The sequence below is a fragment of the Pygocentrus nattereri genome, chromosome 18 (genome assembly GCF_015220715.1).
Source record: "Pygocentrus nattereri isolate fPygNat1 chromosome 18, fPygNat1.pri, whole genome shotgun sequence".
Classification (NCBI taxonomy): domain Eukaryota; kingdom Metazoa; phylum Chordata; class Actinopteri; order Characiformes; family Serrasalmidae; genus Pygocentrus; species Pygocentrus nattereri.
In genome coordinates, this window is record NC_051228.1 from 29,896,580 (window position 1) to 29,917,305 (window position 20,726).

The 20,726-nt window shown below is 38.8% G+C and overlaps 1 protein-coding gene across 29 annotated transcripts in view; it reads right to left on the reverse strand.

Moving 5' to 3' along the window:
• Positions 1 to 20,726, reverse strand: part of dlg2 (discs, large homolog 2 (Drosophila)) — a 355,760-nt gene that overhangs the window by 135,490 nt on the left and 199,544 nt on the right. The window contains exon 1 of one of the 29 annotated variants that reach the window (XM_017692674.2): positions 6,242 to 6,511. The exons of the other annotated variants lie outside the window; for them this stretch is intronic. Coding sequence (XP_017548163.1) covers positions 6,242 to 6,496 — 255 coding nt within the window. The 5' untranslated portion in view covers positions 6,497 to 6,511. Of the gene's footprint in view, positions 1 to 6,241; positions 6,512 to 20,726 lie in introns of those variants that run through there. 29 annotated transcript variants of the gene reach the window in all.

Genomic DNA, 20,726 nt, shown 5'->3' on the forward strand with positions numbered 1-20,726 from the left:
ATTTTTTTTTTCCACTGGCAAATGTAGAAAGAAGTCAAATAGTGAATGGCGTTGCTTGTATGCTGAATATCACGTCTGTATTACTTAGCATCTACATCAGGGCTTCTTCATATATGATGCTGCACTACAAAATATTAAATAAAGTCTATAAAAAGTTTATGGATAAGTTTAGGATAAATTAATAATATATCATACAGCCCTAGTTCATACTGAAAACATATGATGTCAAAAAAGACTAAACAAAGAAGACACACATGGCCTGTTTACATCCTTCTGTCCCATCAGCAGAACTACATGACTGACTGAACTTACCAAAAGCGAAGATGGTCATTACAGCAGCTTACCACAAGGTGGCATCTGCAGCTTACCATTGTCATAACAGGGCGCGTAAAAAACCATGACTCCATTACTCCGAGGAATATGAACCCTTCAAAAAGCAATATCAACTGTGATTTTCTCCATCGTACACTTCACACCAAACAGACTCTCTCCAGCTGAAAACTAGTCTGTGATGAAACGTGTCTGTGCTGTTTGCTGAGAAACAGAGAGAGAGGGGGAGAGAGAGAGCATGAGCAAGTGTGAAAAAAGAGAGAATGACATTCCTAATGGGCTTGTTTAAAGTAAAGGATGGAACTTTTCAACACAGTGGAGTTTCTCATCTCCGTCTGAAGAGTGGCAGCGACTTAGTCTGGCTCTGAGCACACATTCCGCTCCACTCTGCCCTTTAAAGGCAACGAGAGGTATGTGTGTGCTGCTTTGTTTATACCCTGTACCATACTATATGAAAGCACTCATAAAGACTGCTCTAATGAACCTGTCCATATTTGCTAACCAAAGGCTTAGAAGACTGTTGTGTAATTTTCTGTTATTTTTTTAGACTTTTACACAAGTAGACTGAACCCCTCCAAAATCAACTAAACTGGACTTTCAGAACTGTCAGAATGATCCTTACAGGTTGAAACTCAGTTCATTATCAAGTGCATTAGGGTTAGTGTTAAGCAATAAGAACAGAAAAAATTTACACTTTTTGACTTTTTACAGATAGAGCATCAGTAACTACAACTCAGCACAGTTTGGGGCAAGTGTATGATGATTAAGGCATGCAGCCTCATAATTCCAGAGCAAAACTAAAAAAGAAAACTTGTCTTGGCTGACTAATTGCATCTAAGTTTAGGGGAGCATTGCGTTCATTAGAGTTTGGGGGAAAAATCAAGGGGAGGGAAATTCTAGAAAAATGGAAAAAGCTCTATCACTACTTGTTCTGTTGTAAACATGTCTACTCACATCCTATAGAGCCACAGTAGACTACAGAGTGAGGTCTTCTTGTTTAAAGACTAAGAAAAACCTCTTCTGGTCACATACCTTAATGGTGAGAGGAACTTTAAAAAACTACAACTGCTTTGGTGTAGATTTCTGTTTCTGGGAGTGGGCCATTATTATTTTGGCTAATTAATGCTGAAGGAAGCCAGATATCTACATAGCAAATTATTCTAATAACCATTGCAATGAAGGCAATAGATTTCTTGAACGACAGAAACAGCTTGTCAGATGAAGAGGACAAGCCGAAAGTTACAGTTAGCAAGGTAGCTGGTCTAGATCTAGATAGCTTACCTGAGACTGGCTTCTTTTCTCCAGCTGGAAGGATAGAATTGCTGTTTTCTTTATGATTGTGTTTGAAGTCGGAGGTAAGAGTTACACACTAATGGCTGTACTTATTAGCTGATAGATCAGTCACTAGGCTAGCGGTCAGGATTGACACCACAGGGATTCTAAATGTCTGTATGATGTACAGTATATGGTTAAAAGTACTGGGACACACCTCTTAATCACTGAATTCAGGTGTTTCATTCAGTCCCATTGCCACATAAAATCAAGCATCTAGTCATGCCGTCTGCCTTTACAAACATTTGTGAAAGAATAAGTTGTTCTAAAGAGCTCACTGAATTAGAGCATGGTACTGTAATAAGATGTCAATGTTGCAACAACTTAGATGTTCCAGGATCAACTCTGAGTATTATTTTTGAAAAGGGGAGTGCTGAGACACATAAGTCGCCAATGCTCTGCTGACCAAACCTCCTCTGGCAATAACATCAGCACAAAAACTGTGCGCCAGGAGCTTCATGGCATGGGTTTTCATGGCTGAGCAGCTGCATGCAAGCATTACTTCATCAAGCACAATGCCAAGCGTCGGATGGAGTGAAGTAAAGCATGCCCCACTGGATTCTGAAGCAGTGGAAACGTATTCTGTAGAGTGATGAATCACGCTTCTCTAACAGTCTGATGATTAAGTCTGGGTTTGGTGAATGCCAGGAGAATGCTGGAGGGATAATGCTATGGGGTTGTTTTTCAGGGGTTGGCCTAGACTCCAGTGGAGAGAAATCTTAATGCTCAGCATACCAAGAGACTTTTTGGACAATTGTATGCTTCTAACTTTTAACAGTTTGGGGAAGGCACTTTTCTGTTCCAGCATGACTGAGCCCCAATGCATAAAGCAAGGTCCATAAAGGCATGGTTGGGATAGTTTGGTGTGGAAGAACTTGACTGGCCTGCACAGAGCCCTGACCTTAACCCCATCAAACACCTCTGGGATGAACTAGAACGCAGATTACAAGACAGGCCATCTCATTAGGGGGGACCTTAGGGGGTGTGGCCATCAAAGTGGCTCTTAAAGGTATCATGCTCCCAGTAGAAGAAGGATGCTCGTTACAGCTGTTATCAATGTTGTTGTGCATGTTAATGTGATGCATTTGCGTTGTTAAATTGTGTCCACCCTCCATGTGTCCTCCCTAGTTCACCCCTCTCTGGCTTTAAGTTGGGGTAGTGCAGTGTTGGGCATTTCTAGTCTTTGTTAAAGACTTGCTGTTAGGAGTGCCTGCAGAAAATGATACAGCATTTGCCTGTATGTAAAATGTTTTCTGCATATTCTTATGCAAAGGCGCTACAATATTGAACTGAAGGCTAGAAAGCCCCTTCCAGGGGGTGTGAACGTAAGATAAGACATTATCTGCAATGGACCATCAAAATAACACATTACCAAATTATCTACTCTGGCCTATGCCTAGTAGGTAAGAACAGTAAGCAATGTTAGATTAGCTCAGAGCTGCTATACAAAGTAGACTGTTAGTCTACACTTTGCGCATGGAGATTTCAGAGCCAATTGAACCGTGACCTGGTGAGGACAGTGTGGAGCAGCTTTTTGACAGCACAGGTGACCTTACCCTGGCCGAGGCGCCCCTCTGAATTCTATCTTAAATAATGCAGGGTGAGAGGAGCGCTTCCTGCAGGGTGTGGGTAATTAGATTACGCAGAGTGCGCAAGGAGTGGACCGAGATTCCACAGAGCTGCACGTGAAACGGAAAGCTGATTATAATTTAATGACAGGAGGCAGAGGTGAACAGCTGGAGGCTGTGCTGGTGCAGCACTGATTGGAGCGCTGCAGAGATGCAGAGACGTAGAGAGATGAAAGAAGAAGACAGACAAGAAAAAGAGAGAGACAGCTCAGGTCTACTATTAATCATCCAACAAGTACATGCCAGTATGCCATCTAACTTTTCATCATCTCCACTAAGGTAGTGATTTCTCTGTCAGATTTCGTGGAATTATCAGTGACTCTCTGCTCCAACTCTTCTTGACCTGTTGCTCTTTTCTGCTAATTAGAACTCGGCCATGACTAGTAACTAGCGACATAGTTCAATTACACATACTTTCACTTACATTCTGTGCCAATGAGTTTGAGTTAGCACTTAGAATCTTTTCAATTGTTTCAACATCAAGAGATTACAAAAACAAAACAAACTGCAAAGGACAGATGACAGGATGCTAAAACATCTCCATTTACAAACTTCCTACAACCTTTTAGGTTTCTCTGCTTTTTCAATAAGCTATGATTAAGAAATAATTCTTATCAAATTACACCATGTTTTGTTCTAACTATGATAACTGATACGATTTTCATGGCTAAAAGCTGAAATTCATTCAACTGTATAAACTGGCTTAATAGTGAGTAGACGCTAGTATAGACTAGCTCACATTTGCACAATGCTAAGTTAAGCTGGCCTACCAACTTTCATTCTTTGTTAGCAATTTCTGAATGAGGTAATCCTCACTCAATGCAGTGCATGCAGAGCAGATCAGTGCATATGGCAGTGTATGCATATACCTGCAACTGCTTATTCACATCCTTTCTTAGCTGTAGCTTACTGTAACTACTTGCATGTCATTGGTTTACCAAGCTAACATCAGTTAACATTCATATAACAGTTCATTTTCATTTTATACCGTTTAAAATTGTTTCGGTTGACCCAGTAAATTTAAAAAATATTCAAACATTTAAACTAGCTCAATTTGGTGATACAAACATAAATCTAATAGATTAGTACTGTAATAAGAAAAATCTAAAGATACCAACTGAGGAAGTGACACAAAATACCTGTTAAGAACATAAATAATTATTACTGTTTATCACTTATGCATTCGCTATGTTTTGTTTTATTTTTTTAAACAATGTTTTAATTTGTTTTTACTCCCCCTCCTTGTAAATTTCCACATGGTAATTTACACTACTATTTAGTAAAGGGGTTCCCAATCTAAGTCCTGGTGGCCCCACACTATGCACATTTTTACTTTGTCTCATGCAGCACACCTGATTCAGCACAACTAAATAACAAGCCCCACATGGGCTGGTGTAGAAACCTAAAGGAAAACACAAAAAAATGGTCAGATTGAGATGAGGGATTGAAGGATTGAGAACCTTTATATCAGTGGCTAGTTACGCAATATGCGAAAGACTTACTGCTTAGCAAACTGACTATGACATAATGTGATAAAACCAAAATAAATAAAAATTGTTTGCAGTAAATAAAACATAACATTTCAGATGACTTGAGTCATCATTCAGACAGCACGCAGCTCCACGCACTCTGCTCCAAGTCACAAGGCTTTTCTCCCCAGGCACCTCGCTTCCATGAGCCACGCTCAAAAGCTAATGCACTGTACGCTTTTGGGAGAGGGCCAGGCGGTGCAAGCAACTTCTGAAATTATGAAACGGGTTCAATGGTTCAATAAACCTCTCAGAGAGAGCTAGCAGCCCACAGAGAGTGAGATAGAGAGAGTGAGAGAGGCTGAGAGAGAGGCATTACCTAATGAAAGTGGGACTGAAAATGCTGATATCACAAAGCTGTTTGAGACACTGCTCAAAAGGTTAATAACTCAGAATATTAGTGTAAATGAGAAGCTTAAAGACTCCAGTGTGGTGACTCTAATATCTTAATTATAATATTCCCACCATATCTATTCAACCATCCACAGTTCCGTTACCTGGATAACCTATATCATCTGTCTAGAACACAGTTGTATACAAACGTCCTCTCAGTCAAATGACATCCTTTACAGAGAATTTATGTGAATATTGTAATTTAGTGCACAATTTATTTCTATTTGCTCAGCTTAAAGCTGCACTATGTAAGCTTTGGGGATCTGGACACATCTCTGGTGGAAATCTGTAATTGTATGCAATGTGTGGAAAAACAATTTGAAACACTGATTGTCCCTCAGACCCCTTCCCCAAGAAGATGAATGATTGCAAGTGTGCTGAATACTGAAAGAGAATTCTGTCAAAACTCTGTGAAAGATGTGTTCCGAGGATGTTATCATATGGTTATCAGTATAATGCTGATTTTGTATTCACAATCTAAACATCTAGGGTTAGGTTAGGGTTAGGGTTAGACCTTCTTTTTAGGCTTAGATATGTGATGTTAACTCTTGTGAAATACAACCTGACATCTGACTTTTAAACAATTATTGTGCACACACATTTCAGCATGTTTTTTTCCCTCTAATTCTTTCAATTTTTTAATAAAAACATTTTTTTTAATAAAATGTGCCAAAGCTTTTTCACAGGCCATATTTTAGTCCTTCCCCAAAATTTAAGCTCAATAAACTTCACTAAGAAAATAAAAAAAAACCCAGGGGTGCTCAAACTTGCATATGACTGTAAATGGAGGTAAACTGTGGCAAACCCAGGTAAACATAACATTACCTGACATTGTATCTGTGCAACATTAGTTGTATTCTTCGCATTACTAACTTTGCACTGTTTCAAGGTACAACCACAGAACTACACATTTAAAGCAGACAGTCATTGGTTAGAAAAAATCCTGATTTTTAAATTCACACTGTGATATTATAAAACATAGTCAAGGCTTGATGGTAAATTCCAGCCAAAGCCAAAGCTCATGCTGACCTGATCGTAGCTGCCATGGCGTCGTTTCAGCAGTCTCTCTGTCAGATTCTGCTTCCATTTGCAGATGGTGACCAGCGAAGGCCATTTGATGGGCCCTAGTTCAGGAGTCCTGTTCCTCAGGACATCTATGCTGAGGCGCTTGCGCATGGGCCGCAGGCCCAGGCTCTCGCAGCGGGGTGGGGGCAGCAGATTAGGGGCACTGCCCCGGTGGAACTTGTCCTTGTAGGAGCCATTGGTCACCAGACTGTAGCTCATAGCGGATGGCCCAGGTTTTGCCAAGCTAAGCAGGACACCACAGCAATCAAACACCCTAAAACCAACGTAACGGAGAAATCCACCACAAAGTCTTCAGGTCACATGAAATGGGAAGACCCTCAACAATGTGCAGACAGTTACACTTATATTCAGAAAATGAAGGAATATAAATGCATCTTCAGCTTTTTAAACAAATTAAAAGGCATCAATTGCCAAAAATGCAGAGTTCTGATACAAGTTAGCAAAAGTAAACTATTCCATGGCTGTAACAGTAATAGTTACAGTTTGTCAGCTTATATCCAGACGATGAAAGAACGTATAACCAAATCCTCAGCTTCATTAGACAACTAATCCAACTGGAAAAACAAAACAGCAGGAAGTAATGGCCAAAACTCCAGTGCTCTGGCACACATTACTCTGAGAAAACTACTCCACTGCAGCAATGCTAACAGATCCCAGCCAGAGTTTCCTCTTCCCTGATTGACTCTCCATTACAGACAACTTTGTGTGCATGAAGGGCTGGCCAGGCTGGCTCTCTCTGCCCCGTATCCCCTGTTGCTGGCCTACAGATGCAGCCACAATGGCTCAATGGTCTGGCCAGGACGGACACTGAGGCTATGCTAGGCTAAGCTAGACTGCACTTTCTGGGGTGCTGCCGGGCCAAACAGAGGGCGGGAGTGACACAAACTCAATACGTGTGCGTTAGAGATGGAACCAGAGTGGCAGGGCTAAATCAGATTAGATTAGAATGGGGCAGGGCTGTGATGTAAATCACTCTGCACATAATTAGTGCCGCGGGGAACAGCGTTGGGCCGTGTGGCCACAACCAGATTACAGTCAATCAATGGGCTGCTGGAGCAGTCCACACACACAGTGAGTGAGAGAGAGAGCGAGCTCAAAAAAGAATAGCAGTTCCATCTGTCAGATCAGCCAAAGAGGGAAAGGTAAAGGGAAAGGCTAAGAATAGCTAAGCTGAAGATGCTATCCCTGTGATTACAGCATTCAGAATAACACAACCACGACAAGCGCCCAATCAGCCTGGCAGAGGAAACAAATGGGCTGTCAGTTAATTTCAGGAGTTGCTGCCTAACTACATACATAAACTTATGTTAATGAAAGCTGAATGGCTGAACAGTTTGCTGCTTTGCTGTAGTTTTGCATGAATATTGTCCTGATCAAAGCAAAACCTTAACTCTAAAATGTTGACTTTAGAGGAGAAGGAAAGAATGTTCTCCACATTCATGTTAAAGTACTGCGCAAAAGTTAGAGAGCCTCCTTCATTTATTTAATTTAAAATCAGAGGAGCCTTTAAGAACAATTCATTTTACAAGAGGTTACATATAAGATAATCCACTTGTGTTAGGAAGAAGAAAGTCGAAGGAAAATAACTTCCCAAAAGTGAAACTTTAAAATTATTTAAAAATATGAAGAAAATGAGACTCCTTACAACCACCAAAACTGCCACCATCGAATAAACCGTGCTTAAAGCTTTCATCTTCGAGAGAAAATCAAGCTACACTCTTGCTTCAGAGTCCGAAAAAAGTCTACAAGAACAATATTTATTGTTTCTGATGCTACTAAATTAATAACTTGTACTTAATGGCAGTTTAAATGAATAATGGGTCGTCTATGACTTCTGCACAGCACTGTTTACTATGTACATATTTCTATTGATCTATTCTTCATTGATATAATGTAAAACACAGCTGGTGTTTGCAAATCATGAACAAAAAAATGTCACTAGTTTTTGATATGACAACAATAATATGTTTGTGTTGCGCTTCTGATATCCTGTTTTGTGCAGGTCATTCTGTATGAAAGTGCTTGTGCTGTGTTTGAGTCTCTGGCAGACTCAGGCAAGGGCTCTGATTGGACGAAATCTGTCCTGTTCAGCTCCATTGTGTGTGATGGGATTATCCTGCCCCTGGTCAGCCACAGATAAGAACCCCCACCCCCTTCTCCTTTATCATCCTCACTTACTTACTTACTTCCTCGCCATCCCCCCGGATGAGTGGGGGCAGTGAAGTTGAGGAGGTGGAGAAGGCTAAGGGTCCTTGTGCTCTGTGTACAGAGCAGGAGAGGGAGCCATGTACCACTGCCCACACATCACGATACTTGTAGGCACTTTCACGACGCAAAATGGCCCTTATTCATCAAAGTTGAGTAGAAACTAGGGCAGATTTGACCGGTCTGAACGACATACTAAGTACTCTATGTCTGATGCATGAAACTGTTGTACGACAGTGAAACAAGCTGTGATTTGAGCATAACTGATTAATCAGCTTCAGTACATGGAAACAAGTGCCTGGACATTATGCCTTATTTACATATAATTTGCAAAGGACACACCGCAGTTTGCACCCATGCACATAGAATCTACACGCCCTAATTCATGCAGATGCTTTGAGAGGGAACCAATAAAACAGAAGTAGTTTGGGGTCAAGTAGGACATGCTCCGCATACCACCCACTTTTTTGGACCTCATCATATGTCTTAACATACTAACATCACTCATACAGGCACAAAAAGAAGGTCTGGCTAAGGTCCTGAAAGCAAAACCAACATTATACTCACATCCTCAGACATGTCAGACGTGGCTTTTAACTTTTCCAAGTTTTGTCTTTTGTTTTGAATACACTCTCAACACACTGGCAATCATCAGATTCATCCGCTTAGAAAGAGGTCCAAAGCTGAACCGATGTTACAAAATGTTCTTCTGTACATTGATTGCAATTACACATTTCCACCAGAGAGGTCTCCAAATTCCCTAATCTTATGTAGTGCAGTTTTAATTGGGTAGAATGATGTGATTATTTTAGTATAGTATAAAGCAAAAGCACAGTTAGTATGACTTTATTATTCTTGTTACTGATATTATTGATTATTGTTGATTATTAACAAATCTGGTTGTTAAATTGCTATAATTACATTTTCAAGTACTCCTACCAGAATTTTGTTTTTTATTGTAAATATACAACAAAGATGACACTGAAAAAAAAATTTAAATATCAAAACTCTCAATTAAATTTCAGATCAGATTTGATCTTTGATGAATAAGGGTCATTATGAATCATGATATTCAGTTTTTCTAAAATTTGTGAATAAGTCAGAGGAGATAAATGCACCAGATAATCATTTAACACACACACACACACACACACACACACACACACACACACACACTCTCTCTCTCTCTCTCTCTCTCTCTATATATATATATATATATATATATATATATATATATATATATAATATCCCGCGACCCTGACGGAGAAGCGGCTTAGAACATGGATGGATGGTTGGATGGATATATATAATATAATCAGATGATGTAGTTGATTCATTTCTCTGCCAACTGAGACATGTTTTTATGTGGTTTATACAGTTATTAAATGCTGGCCGCTGTTTTTAAAATTAGTCTAAACTCTGTGATACATGCTGTTCTTTAGTGTTCTAGAAAGACTGATAGTACACATGATATACTCAGAGAAGCGTATTGCCCAGTGCTAATCAAAGTTAGAGCACAGCTGACACACATCCAACAGCAGCTTCCATATACACTAGCGCTTGCAGCAGACCCTGTCCTTTCATCAGCCTACAGACACCAGCACACGTCTGTCTGTTCTTTATCTATTATAGACGAGATGAACTCCCACTCCAAATGCAAACCGTACCATCACATCCACATGTCCCAAAGAGAGCGGGAGAGAAAGAGAGCTGGCAGTGTTAAATGAGGTGACTGAATGATGTCCCACTGCGACCTAATTGTTAACTGCTGTACTAGTCAGATAACACAGCTCATGTAAAGTGATAGCAGCACAAGTACCTGGCAGACACCAATAGCCAACGTACATGAATAAAACATATGTTATTGCTTTCTTTTTGCTTTATGGGTCAAATGTAACTGCGTAATTGCATCTTATATAGCAAGCTGCCTAATGAAATTATATTTACATTTGACCTATATTCTGTATCAGCTTCTAACTATATTAGTTTTCATATCAAACAATGAAAAAAAACATAGCAAGACATCAAGAATGTTCTTTATCTCCACAAAACAAGACTGTATGCACAACAATAACAAATGTCAAACAAAATACCACCCCTTTTACGTACAGAAACAAATGCAGTATAGGTTGAAAGTTTAAAATCTGCACTTCTGACACAGCTTCACTGATTGTTTCTATGAGCTCCAGGTGAGAAATTAATATAAAAATACAAAATGCTTTTGTTTTCACCTGCGACTTACAAGGGTTAATCAAATTAGCTCATTCAGACCTGTGTACGACGATCAAGGCAGCACTTGGCATACACCTATGACGATCAAAAGAACTTTGAACATCACACGAGACATTAGGAAGCTTTGATGAAGCATCAAAGTGCACAAAGCTGATTCTCCCACATAAAGAAGTGCACTGATAGTAAGAAACATGGCCATTTTTATCAGACAAAGAGCAAATAAGAGTATGAGGCATCACTGATGTGATGTTGGAACAGCAAAGAACAATGACAGACAGTGAAAGAGAGAGAGAGAGAGAGAGAGAGAGAGAGAGAGAGAGAGAGAGAGAGAGAGAGAGAGAGAGAGAGAGAGAGAGAGAGAGAGAGAGAGAGAGAGAGAGAGAGATGGGGAGATAAACAGGTGCAGCAGAGCAGGTGCAGGACGTTTCTACTCAGCCCTTGTCTTTCTAATCTCTCTCTCTGAACCCACTTAAGACCAAATAGCTCTCCATCTCCCAGCTGCTTTTCTCTGGGTCCCCGAAAACAGGGGGGAGGCCGAGGTGGACCAACAGGGATACATGACTGTTTTTTGTCGGTTTTTTTGGATATGCATGGAAAAAGACATAGAGAAAGGAGCAAAAAAAACACATTCTTTCAGACATAAACACATCTGTTTTTGTTATATGTTTATATGGCAGTCAAAATGATTTTAGAAGAAACTATTTTTCAAACTTAGAAAATCTCCCTCTTGTCTCTAATGTAGTCTACCAGTTAAAACATGTTTGCTTCTCTAAAGTTTACTTCTTTAGTTTTGCTAGTGTATAAGGCCTGTGTAGCTAACAAGTTTAAGTGGAAGTTTATGGAAAGTCAATTAGTACAATGTAAGCTGGATGCCTAAATCATCACAAACTTATTTCAAACACTGCAGTTGTTCAGTAATTTAAATAAACTTGCTTATGCAGCTTATGTGGACATACTGTATGACTATGATATACATCTATATAAACGGGCATGCACAAAATCCACTACTGTGAATGTCATGTTATGTATTTTGATAGATTTGATCATCATATGACATTACAAAACACATACTCAACCCTGTAATTACTTCCCCACTCAGTGTAGTCTGATGCAAGTGATGTTTTAGGCAGTTTTCATGACCCTAATTGTGAGGCCAAAGCTTGTATTATTCGTTAGATATTTTAGTCTCATAACTTCTGAAAAAGCAACCTTCAGACAAGAAACAGGTCCTAACTGCATGACTACATCTGTGGTAAAGGGAGAATTAAGTAAATTAGATTCCTCTTCCTTTGCGAGCTTAAGTTAAATTAGGTTTAGCCAGAAACAATATTGTTGAAAAGTTAGATCTTTCATTTATTAAATTATAATAATATAATAAAAGTCCAAGTTTTTAGTTTTTCAATGTCAGAAAAAAGCAGCAAACACATATTTAAATCAAAGATTATTCAACAACTAAATATCATTATTTTATCATAACATTCATATCAATATATCAAAATATAATTTTTTTAGTATTCAGTGTGTTCACTCTCACGCTTTCATTATTTTCAGGAGACTTGCTTTTAGTCTGTCAAAAAAATCTGCAGGAATATTTTTCCACACCTTTAAACTTCAGTCTTAGTTGACTGCATTTACTACTGAGTTATGAGATCTGGGGTGGACAGTCCATTGTTCTGAGAACACATGCAGCTCAAAAAATGACTTGAGTTGGATGCATTTTCTGCTTCTCACAACCCCAAAACATTCAATGACGTTAAGGGCTGGACTCTGGGGTGGCCAGTCCATTGTTCAGAGCAGCTTCTTTGTTCGAGTTGATTTTTCTTAACAGCTACACATCCTTTCAGACTCACAGTGTTGCGTTGCAGAAGGATGGACAGAAACAACAGCGACTTTTTTTCAGATATGAAGCAAGAGTGGAGCTTCATCTCTCAAAGATGAAAGTTTTAAGTACCATTTATCTGATGGCAATGGGTCCGGTGGACTTTCAGCTCTTGCACATTTGTTAGGAGTTCACTTTTCTCTATATCTCTTAATATTTTTTTTAAACTCTAGTTTGAGAAACTCCTGTTTCCTGTTTTATCACTTATTTTCCTTTGACCTTCTCTGTCCTGATTTAAGTGGATTATTTTATATTAATCTCCTCAGAAAAACAGTATCTCCTGAATAATCAATCGCTTGGAATTACTGGCTATTTCGACAGGAAATGAAGATGAACAAATGAAGAGTGTTCTCTGAATTTTGCACAATACTGTACGGAATATGGCCAGACATCTCCAGATAGGACATTTACTACTATACAGTGACTAATCCCAACTGTGAAATGCTGATGAAACAGACTTTTATTTAGATGTCGTTTAAAGGCATTCAGTACTGCACTGCTGGCTAAATACTGCTGAACTGTATCTCCAGCAGCTTATGTGTATGAATCGTGTCCTCCCTGGCCTGTGTCACAAGCTGTCAGCAGGCTGTTAGACGCAGAGCAGCAATGGGACGGGTGTGTGAGTGAGCAGGGTTTGGCAGCTTGTCTGGGAGCAGACAGGGTCACGAGTGAGGTGAGGGCTCAGGGGGAATCAGCCCCCGCTCTACCCGCAGCCCACCTTTCATTCTACGCAGCACCGCCACTGCTCAGAGTCACCTGTCAAAAACAGACAGCACATCTCTCCTGAATTGCAAAACCCTCCCCACAATTTGTCTAGCCAATTATGGGCTAAACGAAGCAGTCAACCAAACAGGTTTCCAAATGATAAATTCATACACACACAGGTTGGGGTTATTTTTATCAAGAGCGCGAACCAAAAATGGAAAAAGAAAATCAGTCGATTGATTTTGTGACCCAGCAAGACATCAAAGCAAATCTTTGCATCTCGACTAAGTACAAACCTAATTAAATGGACAAAAGATGGCTATGAAAGATAATCAGTAGGTAATCAGACAGGCAGAAATGGGCTGAAGCTCAAAGTAATCCCACTAACAACATCCCTAAACAGAGAGAGGCAAATACATATATAGATGAAAGAAAATAAGTGAATGAGAAAAATACAGACAGTTCACTGCCTCCTGATGGTAGTAGTAATAATTGTGGTTACAGGGTGCTGCTCGCAGGATGTTCATTAAACAGTGCTAATGAAGCCTCTATCTGCAATGAAACTGTAACTCAGTCACAGTCTAAGCCCTCTAATGCATTATGGCACACAATCCCTCACTTACCAGAAGAGGTTCATATGGTATTACATTACATTGTTTACTTTTGTGCATTCACTACACTGAAAAAAGTGGTGCATTGACATTAATTGTGTACATTACATAGGAAAAATATATCAAAGCAACACGATTTTATTTCACACTTCTGTTTCATATTTGAAAGTAGGCTTGTAAGAGTGCAATCTTACATACTCAACATATATTTGAATAATTCATCCCAGATTTACATACTCCAAAATCAGTGCAATTAAATCAACACCCTCAGATCAAAGCATCGTAATAAATCAGTGCATCTTTGTACCTCTTGTACTGCTTTAGATACCTTTAAAACACATTTTATAGACAAAAAAGTGTCATCTCTGGATGCAGTGTTCTGAGGCATACGCTGACATAAAGTTCTGGCCTTTACTCTTCTTGATGCAAACAGAAAAACAGAGAGCTTCTGAGGTTCTGAATCACCCACGCACTGTCACACTGCCGGGACTACAAGGTTTAGACACCCACTTTGTATTAAATAATAGAGAATGCCATCTCCTGTACACTGCACTGCTCATTCTTAAACCTCATGTCGCTTCCAGCACCACAATATTTTCAAAAAGGCCTGACACCTGCTTTAGTCACTCTGGTTAAAAACGTTTTAAAACAATTTTGTTTCATTACTAATGCAACATGTAACACATGATATGTTTTTTGGCACAGTTAAGCACTTGGATGACTAATATGACATCAACTCCTACACACTGGCCAGAGAGGGAACAGAAATCAAACCAAGTGTGAGCTCATGGTAAGGTGAGTGTACGCAGTGTTTGCACCTAATGCTTCACAGCCAGAAGAGCTGTAGACTGAATTAACCCTTCCATGCTCCGCCCACAAATGTACTCATGTACAAATGTACACTGGCAATAAGAAACTGTAGATAATTTTTTTGTTAAAATATCTACATTATTCACCTCATGAGAGGAAAGGGGATATTTATTAATGACAATTAAAAGAAAATTGATCACAACTGAAGGCTTGCCTTGCAGCCCATTTTAAACACAATTAAATGTTTAAAATGTTAACAAAGTCATTCAGAGTGGTATGATGTCAAATGTTCTTCTTACGATCCGTCTAAGATAGGCCACAACCTAAACATCTCTCCCTCAATTTCCCATTACCAAACCACCATACCAGTCACTCTCAAACACATATTACTAGTCTCATGAGTTTTATTATGGATTGTGGAAAGTTAAGCTTCAGGAACAGTCTAAGCCAAAAGAACAAAGAAAATTATACCTCCCCAATCGACTAATTTACCTATACAAAATAAAAGAAACAAAAATAAAAAAATAAAAAATAAAAATAACCTAACTCCCTCAACAAAAACAAAGACAAACTCCAAAGAAAACATGGCTACACCCCCTACGGCTTCCAATCTAGAAGTCTGAGTCTTTTAAGAAAGGGCTTCACATACCACCAATGTGGGCAGTTTAACACATCACAATAGACTAGCAACTAAAAGGAGAGTAGGCCCAACTTTTCCCATGTTGTCTGGCAACAACATCAAAGGAAGGAGGAGGAGCCTCAAGGATGCTGGTCACCAGGCTTATAAATAAGCTCTTGCCGTGATCTCAGCACAGCGATTACGCCATTACACCACCATCAGCAGCTTATAGAGAAAATCATATACAGTGGTGATGATAGGACCCAGACGTTCAAATAAGTGAATGTCTCTGAAAGCTTTCTCATAGAGAGTTATAGCATAAAATAGTTATAAGTTAATATTTTTGAGATTAGGTTTTGTACTAAAACATAATTTTAAAATGCACCCATAGCTACATGCAGGGTGCTGTGAGGCAAAATAGCCCTCAAAGATTTACCACTATTTTACCAGCATATTGACATTACAAATAAAAACTCAAAAGACATGTAAGGGTTCACAGGTCATTTGGGAGAGATTAAAAAATGGCTATACTTGTGTTGCTGACATCACGACCCCTGCTACCCATCACCTCCACTTTAAACAAATGCAGCACATTTCTCTAAAATGCTTCATTTCACTTTAAAACACTCTGACTTTGTTTGTGACAGTTATGCAAAAAAAAAAAACCTGGGAAAAAAAGGCTGAATTCCTGTCTAATAGTCAGCACCTAAAAAAGACTGCATTTTGACATGATGCACTTTGAAGGCTGCAGCACAAAGTCTAATTAAAATGTCACATTTCACATAAATTAAACATTAAATGTAACTTTAGATTTCAGTAAGTTTGGTAATACTACAATTTGTGTACTTCTTTGATGAAACAGCAGATTTACTGAAGTCATAATTCACTTGAATCTAAGTATTAATAAAGATGACTTAAGTAAGTGTAAATAAGTTGTTTATTAAAAATGACTAATATCTAATATTGCTACTAATTACTCTGAATTAACTACTTTATGCTATTTGCCTCATAGAAAGAAGCTGGAACGCTTAGGGGACAGCAGGGGGAGATCCCGTTTATTTGGCCTTCCAATTGGCCCCATGCAAAACAATGCCCAAGTTCGGGATACAGCTGCGATGAATTAGATTTCTGTCAACATTCTGTAAAACTTGTCCAACCTCGTGACAGTTGCTACAATTTAGCGCATTTGTGGGCAGAGCATGGATAGTTCAATTCTGCAACTCGCATTCAACCTTAATGGAAAAGTTCTAGACAATCTAACTAACTGTACTGAAAGTTCTAGAACTCAACATGAGTTGTGTCTCTGTTTTGACTGGCTGCGGAGCTCTGGCTGTAAACCAAATGCCCTCAGGACACAGACGCTAGAGTATTGATTATGCTGAGACACCTACACTCTAAAACGAGATTCATGTGAGCTGAGCACCACAGTTAAACAACTCGCTTTGATAAGGTCATTCTATTAGTGTGAGTGCATGATAGAGGAAGAGCGAGAGAGAAAGGTGAAGCAGAAACTGAGAAACGGAAAGACTGAGAGAGCTAGAGGTGGGTGATTTCATTGTCATAATAAATTACATCACAACCAGCTTTCCTGGTCATAATGCAAACATCATCAGATCAACTGCATGTTAACAAGAGCTCTTAAGCAGAGTATGTGCTTAAGGTTTCGTGTCTGAGAAGATCCCTGAGAATCCTGATGACTCCATGACAGCATAAGTAGTCCTGTTTAATTTATATGCAGTAAAATATTAAAACAAAAATCACTGCACTCATAGTTTTTGATAGCAGTTTTGTGGAACTTTTAACAACTGGGTGAGTAAACTGGCCCACTGTAGGTGCTTTATTAGCTTATCTTGCACTTACATTCAACTTGTGAATTTTCCCGGTGTGGGACTAATAAAGGATTATCTTATCTTATCGTATCTTATCTAACTAAATATCTACTCAATTCACTGTAATTTCTTGAACCCAAACCCTGGCCTGAATCCTAATTTCAACTTTAAACTTAACCCAAAACCTAAACCCTCACCCTGGTCCTAAACCTAACCACTAATTTGTAAATAATTTGAACATCTACAGATAATTTACTGGGACTATCCAAAAAAGTGGAGGAAGGTACAGCACTGTTGATGACACTGTTTCATGATATGGATTTTTACCATGAAAATGATGACAAACAGCTTCTGTCTGGATACACGTGTTTAACCCCACAACACCACCAATATGTGTACATAATATGATATCTGCACTATTAGGAACTATGGACTGAAGGGTAATAACAATAAAACAAAGGGAAAGAGGTATTGTCCCTAAAATGAAGCGTGCGGTGTGGCCAAAAGATATTGGCCAAGTTTAAAAAATAAAAAAAAAAGAATCAATCAATGAATGAATAAACTCTGGAATCTTAAACTACTTTTATGATGTCAAAAAAGCACAGCACACAAGTTAAACAACTGAACAACAATTTACATTGCTGGTGCAGATGATGATGTTGGAAAGAGACACAGGCTTCTTTCTTACTCTTATTTTTTAATCATTTAAAATTTATATTTATGACCTTGTATCATTAAGATAGTGGGAAATATCAGGGTATACATTTGCATTTATATCACCCATCTTTACTGGCATTACTGTCTGCTAGTGCAAAGTATTGTGAAATTCTATATTTTTCCATACTGCCTGTTCCTAGCCAAGGATGCTAAGTTGTTCTTTTATAATAAAGTAATGCCACAATTTCCACTGCTGTACACTTTTTTAAATTAAAAGAAAGATTCCACCAAATTTACCTTAAATGGCTCAGCCATTAGGTAAAGAATTCAGATTTGAATCGCAGCTGTGCCATATGCCATCACAGCCAGGGGTTCACACGAGCACAATGTTCTTGAGACGTCAGAACATTTCTCTGTGCTAAGCGCCAGAGCAGCCAGTCAGGAGTCTCCTTAATCACACGGCTGCATCTGACACTTAAGAGCTCTCCTGAGGGCTAGATAATATACTGCCCAGCCAGTAGAGGTGCAAAAAAGGTGTAAGGCTTCATGAGCTTTTTGGGGGGAAAAAACATGTCCTGGCCTCAAGCTTTCCAGACTGTCAACATCTATTACTACAGCTGCAGGTACAGTGGGAGGAAAACATACACGAGTTTACAACTGGAATGGCTCATAAACAAGATTAGAGGAGCCATATCGCAGATGTTAATCTATGCAGTTCAGCTGAGTTTGTGCAAATAAATTATTTTAATTCCAGAGAACACTGCAGGATAAGACTGCGTGTGAAAAATCAAGCGGGAGCTGCCAAGCTCCTTTTTATAGCCGCCATACTTCCACCCCAGTACTATACTACGCTAACATAACTGCCTCTCTCTAATATTATGCATATAAATCAAATGTCAAGGCAGGTCCACATAATGATAAAGCATTCCATTGCTTTCATCCATCTCACATTTAATTAAGAAAATCAATATTGGAGAAATACAGAGAGACGTTCCCCTGCACTCTTCTAATAATTAATTTAGAAAATCCGTCCTGAGGTAATACTGAAAAATGTCCATGCATCCTTTTTTGTCCGCTGTAATAATGCTAAAGCATGCTGGCCCAAAAACAGCTGGCCCGGCTTTCAGTGTCCGGATCACAACTTTGGACTGTGGTCTGCCACTGACTCGCTAAATGCAGGCATTCATCAAACAAAAAAAAAGAAAAAAGAAAGAGCCTTCATCATTTAGTTAATGCGGAACTCTCATTTTACCGGCACAAAGGAGCCGGCCGTATTCTAATATGAATGCACGGAACAATGCGGCCTGGCATGGCTCTGTTAAATAAATCAGGGAGATAGGATCCTTTTTCACAAAACCAATTTAAGTAGTCAGCGCAGTGCGATGAAACTTGATGGAAGCGAATAGAGGGAGAGAAGTGGGGAGAGGTTTTTCAGCACGCCTTGCTTTAATAACATTTGTCCTCACAGGAGAACAGCAGGGTTAAGACCTATAGCTCACATTCAGTGCCTAAGAATTTACATGACAGCCCTGTGCTGTGTTAAAGAGCTCATATTCTGAAGGCCAATTTTTCCTTACGTTTTAAAAATAAGTTCGATTTGTTAAAGCTTCAAAATGTACCGTTCACTCTCCAGTTCATTTATGGACAGCAATGCTGCCTAACTTAAAAAAAATCTAATTTAGTGCCTTTTAATAGCTTCAGTAAGAACTACAACAGAACAGGTAATCCCATTCCGGACAGATATGTGTACATTTTTGGCCAACTGTTTAATATCAAGTCTGCTTTTACCTCATTGATGTGGCATTTTGTAAGTTTAATGTGCAGTAAAATCTTTAAAATGTGCATGGTGGTACACTTGAAAACTGATATACCTAATGTTTTTTGTGGACTACTTATGTAAAATAACCTTTTTATAGTATCATGAAATCACTGTGATTTCATAGCACAGCAGTCACTGCTTTTTCTCAGAGCTGAATGTGGTGTTTCTGCTAATACAGTTTAAAAGCAGAAGCAGCACAGCATGACCGGCAAAGCTGGACATTTCCATGATAGACAAAAGCGTGGCGTGAGAGTATTTAGTACATGGATTTGACTGCATTTAGGCTAGAAAAGCCTCACGCTACCTGCAGAAACAATGTTAATCCAGCCTTACTTTGAGTACATTATACAGACTCAGCTAAACTTTACTTACCTGCTATAAATTTATCCTTCCATAAATTTAAACACTGTTAGCATTTTCTTCTAGGGTGATTTAGGCAATCAAAATATCCTACCTACAGTTTTATGAAGAGCTCTACCTATAAATATGGGCTATGGTAGGTTATTTCAAATAGACAACTCATCATAACACCAGCCTTACCTAATAAACGACACAAGCAGCTACCAAAGCAGTTACTGGTTAATTACTGTACCATTTCTTTAAGAGGTTTGAGTGAGAAGGGAGAAAGGGACAGTTCAATCATGTTTTAAAAAACAGTACATGTGTCTGGAGCAAAAAAAAAAATCTAAAAGAAAAAAAAGAAGATAAGGAAAAAAAGAGTTTTGTTTTTGGATTTTATATATCTATCTATGTATTTATTTATTTGGTGGTGTTGTTAATGTAATGCTGTTGTTTTCACTTTTCATTGGTCAGCAAAAAACTAGTGGATATGGATAAGGCTGAGAACATTACTTTTAAATTATATTGAAACTTATTAAAACTCAAAACAGACACTGTTTAGAATCCAATCATGAGTGATACATTTGAAGTTAACCAATTAAATTTACATGAAGTATACATGAAGTTTACCAATTAAATTTACACAATTTAGACAGCTTTCTGTAGCCATTATTATTAGTTATTCTATAATTTTACAGTACATCAGCAAGCAAGTTTTTATTT